Source organism: Phyllobates terribilis, unplaced genomic scaffold (genome assembly GCF_046119375.1).
Source record: "Phyllobates terribilis strain yellow unplaced genomic scaffold, ASM4611937v1 Scaffold_4__5_contigs__length_816908805, whole genome shotgun sequence".
Lineage (NCBI taxonomy): Eukaryota > Metazoa > Chordata > Amphibia > Anura > Dendrobatidae > Phyllobates > Phyllobates terribilis.
In genome coordinates this window covers 515,226,620-515,244,688 of record NW_027362764.1, presented here as the reverse complement: position 1 = coordinate 515,244,688, position 18,069 = coordinate 515,226,620, and the positions used below count along the sequence as shown (strand labels likewise).

The window sequence follows — 18,069 nt, the reverse complement described above, 5'->3', positions numbered from 1 at the left end:
GGGTAGAGAAGTCAGCTGAGGATGTTATGTTTGGTGGTCTGGGGCTAAAGAAAAGAAGGGTCTTTCCAGTAAATTCAAAGGTGAAAGACCTTATTGATAAGGAGTGGAGAAAGCCTGACAAGAAGGGTAGTGTTCCTCCATCCTTTAAAAGGAAATACCCATTTGAGGATGCTATGTGTTCCTCCTGGTTAAAAGCACCCAAGCTGGATGTTGCTGTTACCAAAGCAGCGAAAAGAACTTCCCTCCCATTCGATGATACGGGTGCATTGAGAGACCCCCTAGACAGACGGGCTGATACTTTCCTGAAAGGGGCATGGGAGACAGCTGCGGGAGCACTGAGACCAACAGTAGCAGCTACCTGCACGTCCAGAGCCCTGATGGTGTGGCTTGAACAGATAGACAGTCAGTTGAAGGATGGGACTTCTAGGAAAGCCATTATTTCTTCCCTTCCACTGGTTCAGGGGGCGGCAGCTTTTCTTGCTGATGCATCTGTGGACTCGGTGAGGTTGACAGCAAAGTCAGCAGCACTGTCAAATGCGGCTCGGCGAGCCTTGTGGATTAAAAGCTGGCCAGGGGATTTACAGATTAAGTCCAGACTGTGCACAATCCCGTGCGAAGGGGAATACCTCTTTGGTCAGACCATGGACGACTTATTGGAGAAAGCGGGGGACCCTAAGAGGGGGTTTCCATCAGTACCTCTACCCTCCTTTAAGAGATCGTTCTGGAAGAGGAAATTTTTCTGGAAGAGATATTTCAGGGAGCAAGACAAGTCTAACGAAAGGGGTCGAAAAGGTAAAGGTCTACTCTTTGGTCCGTCTCCAAAAATTGAGCAGAAGCCAGGGAATACACAATCAGCCCAGGTGGGAGGGAGATTGTCATTTTTTTGTCCCAGCTTGGGAACAGATTTCTCATAGTAATTGGGTTTTAAGCCTGATTAGGTATGGTCTTAAATTTCAATTTAAAACATTGCCTCACAAAAGGTTCATGGTTGTTCCCTCCAGTTCTTCCTCAGAACGCCAGGCTGCCCTCGTTTCGGAAGTACAAACCCTAATAAGAAAGCACGTCCTGATTGAGGTTCCGGAGGCTGAAAAGGGTCTTGGTTTCTACTCCCCGCTCTTCTTGGTTCTTCTTGGAAGTTTCAGGACAATCATAAATCTGAAATCCCTGAATAATTTCCTTAAAATACACACCTTTAAAATGGAGTCTTTAAAATCCGTAATAAAGTTACTTTTTCCCCACTGCTATATGGTAGTGCTCGATCTAAAAGATGCGTATTACCGTATCCCAATTCATAGTGATTATCAGAAATACTTGAGGCTGGCCATTGAAATCGACGGGGTGGTTAAACACTTTCAATACACTGCACTCGCCTTCGGTTTAGCTATAGCCCCGTGGGTTTTTACTAAAGTAATGGCGGAAGTTATGGCCCATGTAAGAGAAAGGGGCATTCTAATTATCCCTTACCTGGATGATTTCCTGATAGTGGGGAACTCGTTGGTTCAGTGCGAGACCCACCTGCAGGAGACCATGTCGGTCTTAAAGAGCTTGGGGTGGTTTCTAAATTTAGAAAAGTCTAGACTATCTCCACTCAAGGTACAACAATATCTAGGGGTCATATTAGATTCCAGGAAACAGCTATGTTGTCTTCCAGAAGAAAAAATTGATAGAATCCAGGAGTTGGTAGCACAATGTATGCGTAAACCTTCTATGTCACTCCGTAAGGCCATGTCACTATTGGGAACCTTCACCTCCACCTTTCCTGCGGTTCGTTGGTCACAATTGCATTCAAGAGCTTTTCAGTGGGATGTGTTGTACAATAACGCAGCTTTAGAGGGGCATCTAGACCGTAAGTTTACGCTAGGTCCTCGTGCCATATGGTCCCTTCGTTGGTGGTTACGACAAGACAATCTTGCTAAAGGGGTTCCCTGGGAATGTAGTCCAACTGCAGTCTTGTCCACTGATGCAAGTGCTACAGGTTGGGGAGCTCACTTTGAAGGGAAATTAGTGCAGGGAACCTGGTTAAGCAGTGAGCGACAGTTGTCATCAAATGTTAAGGAGCTTCTGGCGGTGCAGCATGCGTTCAACGAGTTCCTTATATATTTACAGGGCCAGCATGTCCGTATACTCTCGGACAATCAAGTCACGGTAGCTTACATAAACGACCAAGGGGGAACCCGCTCAAGAAACTTGATGAGGGTAGCGAACGCACTTCTGCTGAAAGCCGAAGATCATTGTCTCTCTCTTTCGGATACTCATCTAAAAGGGAAGGAAAACATCACAGCGGATTTCCTCAGCCGTACTTCTGTAAAAGAGGGCGAGTGGTCCCTAAATACACAAATATTCTCCAGAATCGAAGAAATGTGGGGCCTTCCGACTGTGGACTTACTCGCAACTAGAGCCAATCGGAAAGTGGGAAATTTTTGTTCCTTAGACCCCAGAGAAGGACCCCTGGCAGTGGACGCCTTCATGGTTCCCTGGAGATTTCCTCTGGCATATGCTTTCCCTCCCATGATCCTGCTCCCAGCGGTGATAAGAAAGATCAGGGCAGACCAGGCCAGAGTGATATTCATATGCCCCTTTTGGCCCAAAAGACCGTGGTTCCCTTGTCTCCGGAAGATGTCCATATCAGATCCCTGGGTTCTTCCAGAGATTCCGGACCTCCTCACTTAAGGGCCACTTTCCCATCCTCCAACCCCGAGTCTACATTTGACGGCGTGGAATTTGAGAGGGTGTTATTGACCAACAAAGAATTCCCCGCAAATGTAGTGAATACTCTCCTGGCTAGCAGAAAACCTGTTACCACCCGTATTTATGCCAGGACCTGGAGGAAGTTTCTGTCCTTTGCAGAAGTTAAGGTGGAGGAGGGGCCCCCTATTGGGAAAATTCTGGAATTTCTGCAGCGGGGCTTAGAATTGGGTCTCACTACCAGTACCATGAAAGTACAGGTGTCGGCGTTGGGAGCTTTATTTTCCTCCAATATTGCAGATAACTATTGGATTGCCCGTTTTATAAAAGCTTCCTTTAGGTGTATACCCATTATCAAAGTAAAGATGTCTCCCTGGGATTTGAATTTTGTCTTAGATGCCTTGACCAGTCCTCCTTTTGAGCCCCTAGATTTAGTCTCCCCCCAAATTTATTTTCCTAAAGACGGTCCTGTTAGTAGCCCTAACTTCAGCCAGGAGAGTTAGTGACCTACAGGCCCTTTCAATATGCCCTCCATTTACGCAAATTCTGGACAATAGGATTATATTAAAACCTGATCCAGCCTTTCTTCCTAAAGTGGCCACTCGATTCCATAGAACCCAGGAAATAGTTCTCCCGACTTTTTGCTTCCCGCCCAAAAATCAAAAGGAGGAGAGACTTCACACTTTAGACGTTAGGAGGTGCGTACTAAAGTACTTAGAAGTATCACACGGCTTTAGAAAGGATAAGTCCCTATTTGTATGCTATCAGGGGGCTAGAAAGGGTTGTAAGGCCTCAAAGGCTACAATCGCTAGATGGATCAAGGAGGCCATTTCCCTCGCATACTCCTCAGGGGATAAAGAGATACCGGAGGGATTGAGGGCGCATTCCACCAGAGCGGTATCATCCTCCTGGGCGGAGAAGACAGGGCTTTCCATTGAGGAAATTTGTAAGGCTGCCACTTGGTCTTCTCCCTCTACTTTCTATAGGCACTATAGATTGGATCTGGGTGGCTCTGCAGATCTCACTTTCGGGAGAAGGGTACTTCAAGCTGTGGTCCCTCCCTAATTTCCTTCGTCTCTGTAATTCTCTCACGTGGTGCTGTCATGGGCGACCGAATAAAGCCTTAGTTACTTACCGGTAACGGGATTTTTCGGAGCCCATGACAGCACCTTTATATTCCCTCCCTTCACTGGTGTTGTGCACTCCCGTAGATTTGATTTCTTTTTGTGCACCCTTGCGGGAAATTGATGAAAAGTAATGTACTTAATGTGATTATGTTTTGTCATAACTAACCTTGGCGGTACTCTCATGCTCTGTTAACTAAACTGAGGCGGGAGGAGAGGGCCGCCCTTTTTAACCTGTAGGTTTCCTGTCCTTGATGGGCGGATCCTCTCTCTCACGTGGTGCTGTCATGGGCTCCGAAAAATCCCGTTACCGGTAAGTAACTAAGGCTTTTCCCCATGTTTGCAGTCAAGGCAATTCTCTGTATTACATAGAGCAACTTCTTCAACTTGTGTAACGCAAGTATCCACCAATCGAAGAACTTTCCACCCAGGTCACATTCAATCATGAGTTTGAATAAAATTACACACTTACATCTGTTATCCAATCTTCAAAAATTATTTAGAAGGTTTCATAATATCAATAAAAACAAAATATATATTTAATTTTACTTCTCATTTTGAAAGGTGCCCCATTCTTCAGCTATCAGCCTTGGTCCCAGTTCCTGGCAATTTTATCTTGGGGTCAACACAAGGGAGAGCGACCTGTGTTGGCATGTAGCCAGTGCTGTATATCAAGGGGGCTGGCTTACTGGCTTCTTTTCAATAGATGGATAAGCCAGCCCCCTTACTGTCACATGCAATGGATATAAGCTAAAGGGGGCTCGCTTAGTTATTAAAATGACCAGATCATCAACCCCCTGCCCATATACCTCTGATAATGTGCTAATACAAGAAACACATTCTTGTATTGAGCATGGGACTGGAAGTAAAGCTGCCGAAAACCCGTCCCGAGGCTTATAGCTGAAATTGGTGCCTATTGGAACTATATTAAGAAGTTGTTAAAATTCATATAATGAAGACATCTAAAAGTATTTTTTAAGTGGACAACGTCTTTTATTTTCTATGAAAGCTCATGTTTTATTATAATGAACTGTACACTTATCTATCTTTTACAGGTAAAACCTGTGTCCCATAGCAGAATCAATGTATCGGCAAGATTTAGAAAAAATGTTCAGGAGCCATGTACTGTGTTGTGAGTAATCTCGTTTCAAGCATTACATTGGTTTTATATTGAAATATATTCATCTTTACTATATTCTTCTTTTTTTGTAAACCAGCCTTTTTGCTAACGGAGATATCATGAACCCAGTGGTGCGTCTACTGATTCCTAGGAAAGTGCTGGATCAGTGGGAGCTTGTTCTTGCCTTGGTTACAGACAAAGTGAAACTCCGCAGTGGAGCTGTACACAGGTACATGCCTTATCCTTACTTTTCTGGTGAGTTCAGATTTGTGGTGCAGATTTCGCGCCTCTGATCTGCACCCGATTGTAGTAAAATATACCTGGACTTGGTTTTGAAAACCCTATCCACATGTAGAGGAAAACCCTGTGGGGACGATTGAGTATGCGGTGGAGTTTCAAATCGGAGGCATGTCAATTATACTGTTCATTTGTCATCGGTGAATGTATAGGTGAAAAATCTGCTGTAAATCCACAGCACAATCCGTATCATTCTTGCAAAATTTCTAAGGATTTTCTGCAGAGGAAACATTTTTAATCGGCTGATCTACAGACAACTAGTTACAATACAACATTATTTTTCTTTTCTTGGTTTTGTAGAAAAGTCAGCGTCCAATAGAGTAATTTATTCTAATATTCTTATCAGACATGATAAGCCTTCAGAATGAGATGTGTAACATATAAGCAGGGAATTCTCTTGTTTTTTATTTAGATAGTTCTTGAATTGGGCTGTTTCATTAAAGGGAATCTGTCGGCAGGATTTCACTCCCAAACTATTTATATGTGCAATTGTGCATGTAGCAGTTTCAAAGATGTGGCCGGTGCTTCCCTCCATTACTAAGAAATCAGTTGAATTGATATGCAAATGAGGCTGTAGATCTGACACCTCTGTCACTCCAGCTCTATGCCCAGCACCCTCTTCTTCTGCTTGATTGACAACTTTTATGCTGTGTGACTTAAAGTAATAGAGCCATCAGTCAAGCAGAAGGAGGTGACACTAGGTGGGGAATAGATTATGTAGCTCTTTGAAAGTCCAGAAATACTTTTACATGTTCAGTCTGTTCCTTCTTTACTGGGAAATCAGAGTTTGAATTGATGTGCAAATGAGGCTGTAGGTCTGAAGCCTCTGTCACACCAGCTCTACCGCCTCCTTCTGTTAGACTGACAGCATCTATGCAGTGTGACTTCAAGCAAAAGACCCAGGAGGATGCAGCACTGAACTGGGAATAGAGCTGGAGTGACCGAGGCTTTAGCCTTATTTGCATATCAATTCAAACGCTGAATTCCCAGTAATGGAGGAACAGACTGGCTATGTAAAGGTATCGCTGGACTTTGAAAGAGCTACATGCACATATAAATAGTTTGAGCAAAATCTTGCTGACTGATTCCCTTCAAATCATTTTAGGATCTGTTAAAGTAATCCACAAATGCTTAATTTCTGGTTGTTCCATTTAGATTATACACATTAGAAGGAATGCCCATACATGACGGCACTGAACTAGAAAATGGACAGTTTTACGTTGCAGTCGGCAGAGACAAATTCAAAAAGTTGCCATACGGTGATCTGATATTCCCGAAATCATCTGTGAGACGGGCACAAGGGTAAGTCTAAATAAAGCTATTGTTTTTTGCTAAGTGTTGTCCTTATGTTCTATTTGGTCCAGACGTATGTAGGTATTTCTTGTGTGATAAGCGCTGATATTTCTCACTACAGCAATTTTACAATAACTTACAATTATTTAAAAATTGAAAGTGAAAATTCAGATACCCTCTAAATTTTAGCCAGTCTATCTACATATCAACCTGTAAAGGCTCTCTTATATGACAGTCACTGGTATCCTAATCCTAATTTTCATGTTTAATAAATTAAGAATTAATATTTAACTGCTAAATATTTTTTCTTTTTCATTTTATCCACAAAAACCGTACAGGTCCAAAGCATCATCATTACCACCCATAAATGGCTATAGAAAGTCTAAGGAGAATGTAAGTAACTGATTTACATGAGAAAATGTAAGTGCAGATCAATTGTTGAAACGGAAATAACTTGCATGCAATTGCTATTTAAAGTAAGTATGTAAGAAGTCCCAGTGGAACTGTCACTCTCATCATCTTGTACACATATCCCTAAAAACCTATAGCCTCTATGGAGTATAGTGCCGCCCAGACTCGCTACATACTATTACTTTCTCACACATATACTAGTAATATATTGTATTTCCCAGAGACTTTGGTTTCTACAAGTTGAATGTGAAGTGGTTCTTCATAGACTTATTGCTTGATGTTTACTACTTGGACCCTAGGGAAATACTGTAGCATCTGGAGTGATGTTCAAAGTTTTCTGGTGGCTTTGTCATTTTATATGGTCACAAGGAAAGCGCACCTCCCACCCTCACACTGTGCACTTTGTAAAGAGATTCTTGCCTGAACTGTATAATGTAACGCTTGTGACCACGTTTTTCAACTGGGTTATGCAAATAGACTAGAACATTTATCTTAAAGCCTATGAAATTGCAAGTTTTTTTCTTTAACTTGGGCTTCACTTGACTGTTTCTCACTGAATGTAGTTTGGCTTCAAGGCCCAGACTCTCCGTCATATAAGTGAAATGAACTAAAGTCACCTTAAGGCCATATATGACTAGACGCAGAAGTAGCATTTTTGATATTTTTGATCAGCAGACCCAGATCAATACGGTGCTCAGCGGCCAACGACCTCACACTGCGCCATATTTAATCTGTCCTTTGCTAGTTCTTATTCTGCTATCGGTATTATTATTATTATTATTATTTATTTATATAGTGTCATTGATTCCATGGTGCTACATACCAAGTAAAAATATCACTTACAGTAAACAAACTAACAATGATAGACTGGTACAGAGGGAAGAGGACCCTGCCCTTGCGGGCTTACATTCTACAGGAATGGGGAAGGAGACAGTAGGTTGAGGGGTTGCAGTAGCTTCGGTGTTGTTGAGGAGGCAGCGTGGTCATGGCAGGCTGTAAGCTTTCTTGAAGAGATGGGTTTTCAGGTTCCGTCTGAAGGATCCGGATGTGGTGGATAATCGGACGTGTTGAGGCACAGAATTCCAGAGGATGGGGGATATTCGGGAGAAATCTTGGAGGCGATTGGGTGAGGAACGGATAAGTGTGGAGGAGAGAAGGAGGTCTTGGGAGGACCGGAGGTTACGTGAGGGAATATATCGGGAGATTAGTTCAGAGATGTACAGAGGAGAGAGGTTATGGATGGCTTTGTAGGTCAGTGTTAGTAGTTTGAACTGGATACGCTGGGGGAATGGGAGCCAGTGAAGCGATTTGCAAAGGGGCTTAGCAGAGGAGTAGCAAGGCGAGAGATGAACAAGTCGTGCAGCAGAGTTGAGGATAGACTGGAGGGGTGCGAGAGTGTTAGCAGGGAGGCCACAGAGGAGGATGTTGCAATAGTCGAGGCGGGAGATGATGAGGGCATGCACAAGCAGTTTAGTAGAGTTAGGGTTGAGGAAAGGACGGATTCTGGAAATATTTTTGAGCTGGAGGCGACAGGAGGTGGCGAGAGCTTGGATGTGGGGTTTGAAGGACAGGGCAGAGTCAAGGGTTACTCTGAGGCAGCGGATTGTCGGTACAGCGGAAAGAGTGATGTCATTTATTGTGATAGAATGATCAGGTGGGAAGGATATGCGAGATGGTGGAAAGATGAGTTCAGTTTTGTCCACATTGAGCTTGAGGTAGCGGGAGGAGAAGAAGGAGGATATGGCTGATAGACATGCTGGGATTCTGGACAGCAGAGAGGTGACGTCTGGGCCAGAGCGGTAGATCTGGGTGTCATCAGCGTACACATGGTACTGGAAGCCATAGGATTTTATGAGCTGTCCCAGGCCAAGGGTATAGATTGAGAAGAGTAGGGGTCCTAGGACAGAGCCTTGAGGGACTCCAACAGAGAGGGGGCTGGGTGAGGAAGTAGCGTGGGAGTGGGAGACGCTAAATGTGCGGTTAGAAAGGTATGAGGAGATCCAGGATAGGGCAAGGTCTTTGACGCCAAAGGAAGAGAGGATCTGTAGTAGGAGGCAGTGGTCAACTGTATCGAAAGCAGAGGACAGGTCAAGAAGAAGGAGTACAGAGAATTGTCTGTTAGCTTTGGCTGTGAGCAGGTCATTGGTGATTTTGGTAAGGGCAGTTTCGGTGGAATGGTGGGGGCGGAAGCCGGATTGTCGTTTGTCGAAGAGAGAGTTAGATGAAAAGTGGGAGGAAAGTTTGGCGTGAACGTGTTGCTCAAGGAGTTTGGAGGCAAATGGGAGCAGCGATATGGGGTGATAGCTGGACAGGGCGGATGGGTTGAGGGATGGCTTTTTGAGTATGGGCGTGATTGTGGCATGTTTGAAGGCAGCAGGGAAGGTACCAGAGGATAGTGATAGGTTGAAGAGATGGGTTAGGGATGGGACGAGTGTGGGGGTGAGGTTGAGGAGGAGGTGGGATGGGATGGGGTCGAGTGCACATGTGGTGTGGTGTGATTTGGAGAGGAGACGAGTAAGGTCTCTTTCCGTGATGTTGGGAAGGGAGGTTATGGGGTTAAGGAAATGGTGTGGAAAACAAAGGGATTGTGGTGGTCGGACAGTGAAGACTTGCCGTGTTTGGTCAATCTTGTTTTTGAAGTGTGTGGCAAACTCCTCGGCAGAGATGAGGGAGGTCGGAGGGGGCAGTGGAGGGCAGAGAAGAGAGTTAAAAGTGTTGAATAGCTGTTTGGGGTTGTAGGATAGGGAAGATATGAGGGTTGTGAAGTAGGCCTGTTTAGCAGAGGTGAGTGCTGATTTGAATGCGAGCGTTGCTTGTTTGAATGCAGTGAAGTCTTCTTGAGTATGTGTTTTCTTCCAACGCTGCTCCGCAACCCTGGACGCTTGTCGAAGCTGTTTAGTGAGGTTGTTGTGCCAGGGTTGTCTGTTGGCTCGTCGCGCTCTGCTATGCATAAGAGGGGCGACCGAGTCAATAGCTGATGCGAGAGTGGCATTGTAGAAAGCAGTGGCGCTGTCTGTGTCATGGAGTGAGGATATGGATGTCAGTGGTAGAACAGAGTCAGAGAGTGTGTGAGTGTCTAGATGTGCAAGGTTTCTGCGGGGGTGTGCTAGCTGCCGGACATGGGTGACAGGTGAGGAGGACAGGGATGAGAAGGTGAGTAGATGGTGGTCAGATAGGAGTAGGGGGAGGTTGTGGGGTTAGATAGGGAGCAGAGTCGGGTGAAGATGAGGTCTAGTGTGTGTCCGTCTGTGTGGGTGGCTGAGGAGGACCACTGAGTAAGTCAAAAGGATGAAGTAAGCGACAGGAGTTTTGATGCTGCTGACTGGCTAGTGTCAGTGGGGATGTTGAAATCGCCCATGATGATTGTGGGAATGTCAGCAGAGAGAAAATAAAGAAGCCAGGTGGAGAATTGGTCGATAAAGGCAGTGATCGGGCCCGGGGGTCCGGTATACGACAGCCGGTACTATGTTTCTGATAAGTTATCCTTCTACATCATCTGTCTTGTTTACTACTTCCATGCTGATTGATACCTGGGCTTGACTCTGGACTACTTTAAACCCTCTTGTGTCTGCTTTCTTCCTTACCTAGTCCGTACCTACTGATTTTTGTCCTAGCTCAAACCAGAGATCCAACACCAATCTATCAACTATTCCATGCAAACTAGCTTCACCGGCCAGCAGCTACTCTATGAATGCAGCAAAAGGCCATATCCTGTACAGACGTGAAAGCATTTCTTACAACTCTATAAGCCAAGTAGCTAGTGCCAAGTCTGTCCATGGAAACTCTCAAGAGTTGCCAAAGTTCCCCAAACAGCCCTGTAACATATTTAATATAAGTAGAATAACTAATTTTGCATTAACAGGACCTTATGTATTATTAATATCTGCAAAAACGTTTAAAAATGGCAAAGAGGAAAATCACTATGGGAAAAATAGAAACATAAAATATGTCACTATTTGCCTTTCTATTAGAAGTACCGTATCTCTGCTCAAAGTTCTGCTTCTACTCTGCAGTTCTGTCCTAGCATTTGGCTGGGCTATCACCATTCATAATGTGTCAGATGATTGATTTAATTTAATTGTAAACATATTACTGAATTTATTGCCGCTATTTTACTAATTTTACTAAATAGAACCTCAAAAACAGTGACTGTAAATGAATAAAATTCAAGGATACTTTGTAAAATTTGACTGTGACTTGTGATGAGAGTTAATAATTGTGGTAATGACACATGTGACAGTGAAAAAATGCTTAGAAATGACTGGACAAAACTAGACTATATATACATATATATATATATATATAGTGAGTCAGCATAGATAGAATGTGGTCAATTTTTAACAGAGTTCACTGCAGTTGGCTGCACGCCGAATTAAGCTATCGTCACCCTCCTTCTTCATATGTAAAACATCAACCTGAAGTATTTTTATGTATACGCATTGTAAGGTTTCCGCTCACTCAGCAGTGCTTGAGGCATACATGGGAAGCAATTTTTTAAACAATGTTCAGGCAGGTTCATTTTTAACTTCATAAACCATGCAGTAAAAAAAATCATAAAACGGCCCTCGTGCATAAGGAAAAGAAAAATAGTCCAAGTACAATGGCACATACATGTTGGTCCGGGTCGTCCAGATAGCGTAACATCCAGCACGAAAGACTCTGGCAGGAGACTTGACACAAGAGGACTTCTCACCTCCACACTGAATGAGACAACTGGTCTCCTTTTTATCTGCTGTACCATGCCACATGGTGGGGATATGTGAGCAGCCAGTCCCACCCATCTCTCTGCTTGAAAACCAAGGCCCTATTAACTCTCTCAACACTATACGTGATATGTATTTCTCCTCGGCATCTGCTTCACTTCTATCAAGATCACCTCTCGGCAGGCTTTGGGGATCCGATTCAGCTTCAAGTTCACCAAAACATGAGGGTCTGTGAAAACCTCCATGAACAGATCTCTGTTCCAATGTAGCAACTTTCGGCACTGCTGCTTTTTGGTACTTGAAAAAGTCTCTGCTACCTTGGCATCTCCCACGTTGGCTTCAAACTTCGTCAGCAAACAAGGAGCTTCCATGGGTTCCCTATCTTGCCACGGCTTGACCAGGGTGATGTGGTACACCTGGTGGGGCTTCCTTCTACCTGGTTGGTGGATTTTGTGGTTGACCTCACCAACCTTTGGGACCACTTCATAGGGGACCTGCCACATGGCCATAAATTTTCTCCACCGTAGGTACCACCCACAGTACCCGATCCCCAGTGTTGAAGTGTCTTACCCTCGCCGATCTATTGAACACCCTTTACTGTGCTTCTTGTGCTTTGAGGAGGTGTTCTTTCACAATGGGCATCACCTCAGCAATTTTCGTTTGAATCTGGGCCACATGTTCGCTTCCCAGGTCTCCTTCGCTACATCCAGGAGTCCTCCAGGGTGTCAGTCATACAACAGTTCAAATGGGGAGAAACTAGTAGAGGCCTGTGGGACTTCTCTGATGGAGAATAACAGGTATGGCAGTAGACAGTCCCAGTCTTGGTTGTCCTTCTCTACGACCTTCTTTAACATGGCCTTCAAGGTTTTATTAAACCTTTCCACCAGTCCTTCCATTTGTGGGTGGTAGACTGAGATCCTGAGTTGTGTAATTTTCAGGATTTTGCACAGCTCTCATCACCTTCGACGTAAATGGAGTCCCTTGGTCTGTTAGGATCTCCTTAGGCAGCCTCGTTCTGGAAAAGATATGAACGAACAACCGAACTATACATTGTAAAAAAAACGCTATTAACCTGCAGATATGGGGTTAATCTGCAAGTGAATAGCCTTCTGAAGCTTCCAGTGTCGAGCTTTCTGTTATAGGGGTGGGCCACTGCGGCTTCAGTCACTGCTCAGTGCATAGTGAGCTGCGGCAGTAAACGCAGCTTGGCACTGACTGACAGCCGGCTCAGACTGACGGCCGGGCATGCTTACATATGTTTTTTTACATGACAGGTTCCTTTTAAAGTTTGTATTAGCTGTAAATGATGAAAAGCTGGAGAGCGGTGTGCTTCTGAAACTAAGTGATGGAAAAACACATTTAATCTTCTTGATTGCCGGGGAAGGGGCACTCTGTTATGATCTGCAACATGTACTAAGGAAAGATAGGGGAAAGCTGAATCCCTACGATGTAGCGGGCTGCCTGTTCCTAGCAAACAGACCCGCCTTAGTCCTCGGCTAGTCTGAACGAAGACCTATAGCATAAGGGGAGGGGTCCCTAAAAGAACTAAGGACTGGGACAAAAATGGGACACCTCCTAAACAGAGAAGTTGTTGCAGAGCACAAAAAGACAAACTGACAAAAAGGTACTAGAGGTCCCAGAAGGACCAAGCGAACTGACAGAGAAAGGCACCGAAGCACCTGGCTAGAGAGACAGTCAAACACTGAAGTCCAACACAGCCAAAAGGGCAGAGCTGGAATATAAAGGCAGATGGTCACGTGACCGTAAAACACAAGATGGAAAAAAACAAACAGGAGGGTTCTAACACACTCCTGAATATTTCATAGTTCGGATCAGCATCATGGTTGTGCTGGTAGCTCAAATTGTGTGCTCTCTTATGCTGGGGCATGAAATATGGCTGGATCCAGCAATGTGGCAAGTTTCAGAGCAGCTCTTACAAGCTCCGTAGCAAAAAATTTGTAAACGTTTCCCTCCTGGCCTAAGGCTGGCCACCAATGATAGACTGCAGTTGTGATTGGTAACATACAATCCTGCTCATTGTTATTGGCACCCATGAAGTTTAAGTGCATAATGTGGAATATCTCCTGAAAAAAATGAAAGAAGTGAAAGTTTTTTTGTTTAGAGCACTGATGTTAAATACAAAAGAGCAAATGATAAACAATAATTTATAACCAAAAACAATGGGAGGGAAAAACAGAAAAACTTAAAACTTGCCGTGACACTGGTATTAGCACCCTGTACATTAATTTAGTATAGAAACAGATTTTGACTCTCCTGTGGTAAATGACAAAAGAGATTCTCCTGTGATTAATTGTCGGTGCCTGTGTGTCATGAATTTGCCAATGAATGATGACTTCACTGTTTTTTAAAGAGCCACATGGTAGGCCATGTTCCTTTGTCACAATGGTGAAGACAAAGGAGCTGTCTGAGGTCATCAGAACTGCTATTATTAGCAAACACAAGACTTTCAAAGGGGATAAGGCCATCTCCAAAGACCTTGGTATGCCAGTTTCAGTAGTGCGAAATGTTATTAAGACGTTTGCCAAGCATGGAACTGTCAAGAACCTCCCTAAATGTGAGGGAAAGAGAAAAATTGACGATATGTCTTTGAAGGTTGGTGCTAATGGTGGAAAAAATGCCACATCAGACATCCAAAGACCTGAAGGCCAACCTGGAACAGTCTGGGGTCACGGTTTCAACAAGTACCATACACCACACATAAAACCAAGCAGACCTTTATGGGCGAATGCCAAGGAAGAATCCATTGTTGAAGAAAAAACATAAAAAGGAACAACTGATCTTTGCCAAAGAGTACCTTGACCAACCACAATCCTTCTGGGAAAATGTTCTGTGGACAGAAGAAACAAAAATAGAGCTTTTTGGCAATGCAAAGCAACAGTTTGTTTTCATACGGCGCAATGAAGCTTATAAGGAAAAGAACACCTTGCCAACAGTTATGCATGGTGGAGGATCCATAATTCTATGGGGTTGCTTTTGCTCTGTCTAGTACTGGAGGCCTTGAACGTATAACAGGAATCGTGAAATCAGAGAATTATCAAGAGATTTTGGAGCGAAATGTCCTACTCAGTGTAAGAAAACTTTGAGTCAAACATCATGGGTCCTTCAGCAAGACAATGACCCAAACCTACACCGGAATGGTTGAAAAAGAAAAAATGGACTGTTTTAAAATGGCCAGCAATGAGTCCTGACCTCAATCCCATTGAAAATCTTTGGGGTGAGCTGAAATCTGCCATGGGGAAAAAGAACCCTGCAAACATCCAAAACTTGAACCAGCTGCAAAGGATGAGTGGGAGAAAATTCCAGCTGAGAAGTGCAAGAAGCTCATAGATGGCTACAAGAAATGTTTGGAGGCTGTCAGCAATGCCAAAGGGTGTGCAGCCAAGTTTTACGGTAATTAGAGGTGCCTTTATTGCTGCACATGCTGTTTTTTCTGTTTCTTCTTTGAAATTGCAACATGGAAGTAGAAAAACAATGTTTTCTTACTTTGGACCACTACTTAAAAAATCCTGAAGTTATAACTTTGGTACATATCCATTTATTTCTGAAGATATTGTACAGTCTTTGAAAAAAATGAAGGGGTGCCAATAATGGTGACCAGCACTGTAGGCAAATCAGTATGCAATTGAATTAAAAATACTTACTTTCTTAGGAATGAACAGTAGATGGCAAAGTTGCTTATTTTTACAAGCAGTTTGCAAATTGTGCATTTAATTACTGTTTTTTTTAAAAAAAAAACAAAAAAACTTTGCATATCTGCAATTTTATTAACGTGCAGAATAAAGTTGACATAAGATTTTTACTTCACAGTGAGCTCTCTAAAAATTAAACCAAAATAGAATATCAGAATTGGTTTTTTTTTTTTGTTTTTGTTTTTCAATTCCATCTCAAAATAAATTGTTTTCTATTTTCCAATACATGCTGTGGTGAAACGAATTGTGCCATTAAAAACTACAAATCATCCAGCAAAAAAATTGTTGGAATTTTGGAAAGTGGAGATGAAAAAACAAAGGCAAAAACAATAAAAACTGTTTGAATCAGATAGGGGTTTAGGTATTATGGATGTGATCTAAAACTGAAGTTAATTTCTATATATTATTATTATTCATTTTTCTATTGGTCCTATGACCATTGCATGAATTCCTCATATATTTTGTGTTACTGACTATATACTTGTTTGTGGTTGCTTTAGTGTTGACTGTGGGGACCTGTATTCTTCTTAAATACATAATGAAGAAAAATGATTTAGTTGAGGGCACTTTTTGAGTTGAGCTCCGAGTCATTCAAGGTATGTTTAGCGATCTCTGAGCAGTGGGTGTCTGAGTCATACATTAAGAAATCCTTTGCCCTGTGTCCACAGAACAATGTTTCCAGCGCTGCTCCTAGTAAATATTTAGTTCTCTTTCATAATGGCCCCATTGTCAGCTGTCTGTAGTCAGCGTGATCAACTCAAGGAAGGTGAGAAATATGATGATGGCCAACTGGAGTTTGGAAAAGGAACAGATATTTTTAATAAAAGATCCAAAACTTAGAGTAATATATTAATTTGCGTCAATAAAAAAATAATCAAACAGCTCTCGTGATATACAAATATTCAGAACAGTTGATGACTTATCATCCAGTATTTATCTTGCCAAATACATAATTCAGGTCTATGAAGAATACAAAATGAGACACAAGCCTGATTTACATAGTACAACATATAGGATCTCACCAATCAGCGAGCAAGAAACGCCCCTATATTTTGCATATCACAAAAATAGATAAAAATATACATAAAGATCAAACAAAATATGTTACATACAGACGTGGTCAAAATTGTTGGACTATTCTGAAGTGGCCTTCTATGAGCCCTGACCTAAATCCTATTGAGCATCTTTGGAATGAGCTGAAACATGCCGTCTGGAAAAGGCAACCTTCAAACACGAGACAACTGGAGCAGCTTGCTCATGAGGAGTGGGCCAAAATACAGTTAGGTCCATATATATTTGGACAGAGACAACATTTTTCTAATTTTGGTTCTAGACATTACCACAATGAATTTTAAACAAAACAATTCAGATGCAGTTGAAGTTCAGACTTTCAGTTTTCATTTGAGGGTATCCACATTAAAATTGGATGAAGGGTTTAGGAGTTTCAGCTCCTTAACATGTGCCACCCTGTTTTTAAAGGGACCAAAAGTAATTGGACAATTGACTCCAAGGCTATTTCCTGGACAGATGTGGGCAATCCCTTCGTTATGTCATTCTCAATTAAGCAGATAAAAGGCCTGGAGTTGATTTGAGGTGTGGAGCTTGCATTTGGAAGGTTTTGCTGTGAAGTAAACATGCGGTCAAAGGAGCTCTCCATGCAGGTGAAACAAGCCATCCTTAAGCTGCAAAAACAGAAAAAACCCATCCGAGAAATTGCTACAATATTAGGAGTGGCAAAATCTACAGTTTGGTACATCCTGAGAAGAAAGAAAGCACTGGTGAACTCATCAATGCAAAAAGACCTGGGCGCCCACGGAAGACAACCGTGGTGGATGATCGCAGAATAATCTCCATGGTGAAGAGAAACCCCTTCACAACAGCCAACCAAGTGAACAACACTCTCCAGGAGGTAGGCGTATCAATATCCAAATCTACCATAAAGAGAAGACTGCATGAAAGTAAATACAGAGGGCTCACTGCACGGTGCAAGCCACTCATAAGCATCAAGAATAAAAAGGCTAGACTGGACTTTGCTAAAAAACATCTAAAAAAGCCAGCACAGTTCTGGAAGAACATTCTTTGGACAGATGAAACCAAGATCAACCTCTACCAGAATGATGGAAAGAGAAAAGTATGGCGAAGGCGTGGTACAGCTCATGATCCAAACCATACCACATCATCTGTAAAACACGGCGGAGGCTGTGTGATGGCTTGGGCATGCATGGCTGCCAGTGGCACTGGGTCCCTAGTGTTTATTGATGATGTGACACAGGACAGAAGCAGCCAAAAGAATTCTGATGTATTCAGAGCCATACTGTGTGCTCAGAACCAGCCAAATGCAGCCAAACTGATTGGTTGTCGTTTCATACTACAGATGGACAATGACCCAAAACATAAAGCCAAAGCAACCCAGGAGTTTATTAAAGCAAAGAAGTGGAATATTCTTGAATGGCCCAGTCAGTCACCTGATCTCAACCCAATTGAGCATGCATTTAACTTGTTAAAGACTAAACTTCAGACAGAAAGGCCCACAAACAAACAGCAACTGAAAACCACCGCAGTGAAGGCCTGGCAGAGCATCAAAAAGGAGGAAACACAACGTCTGGTGATGTCCATGAGTTCAAGACTTCAGGCAGTCATTGCCAACAAAGTGTTTTTAACCAAGTGTACTAGAAATGAACATTTTATTTACAATTATTTAATCTGTCCAATTACTTCTGGTCCCT

General features: G+C 43.0%; 1 protein-coding gene across 3 annotated transcripts in view; it reads left to right on the top strand.

Moving 5' to 3' along the window:
• DCDC2 (doublecortin domain containing 2) overlaps positions 1 to 18,069 on the top strand; it is a 172,441-nt gene that overhangs the window by 52,925 nt on the left and 101,447 nt on the right. For all 3 annotated transcript variants that reach the window (XM_073678850.1, XM_073678848.1, XM_073678849.1), the window contains 4 exons: positions 4,865 to 4,941; positions 5,027 to 5,158; positions 6,382 to 6,528; positions 6,858 to 6,912. In XM_073678850.1, the coding sequence (XP_073534951.1) occupies positions 4,865 to 4,941; positions 5,027 to 5,158; positions 6,382 to 6,528; positions 6,858 to 6,912 (411 nt within the window). The remainder of the gene's footprint in view (positions 1 to 4,864; positions 4,942 to 5,026; positions 5,159 to 6,381; positions 6,529 to 6,857; positions 6,913 to 18,069) is intronic.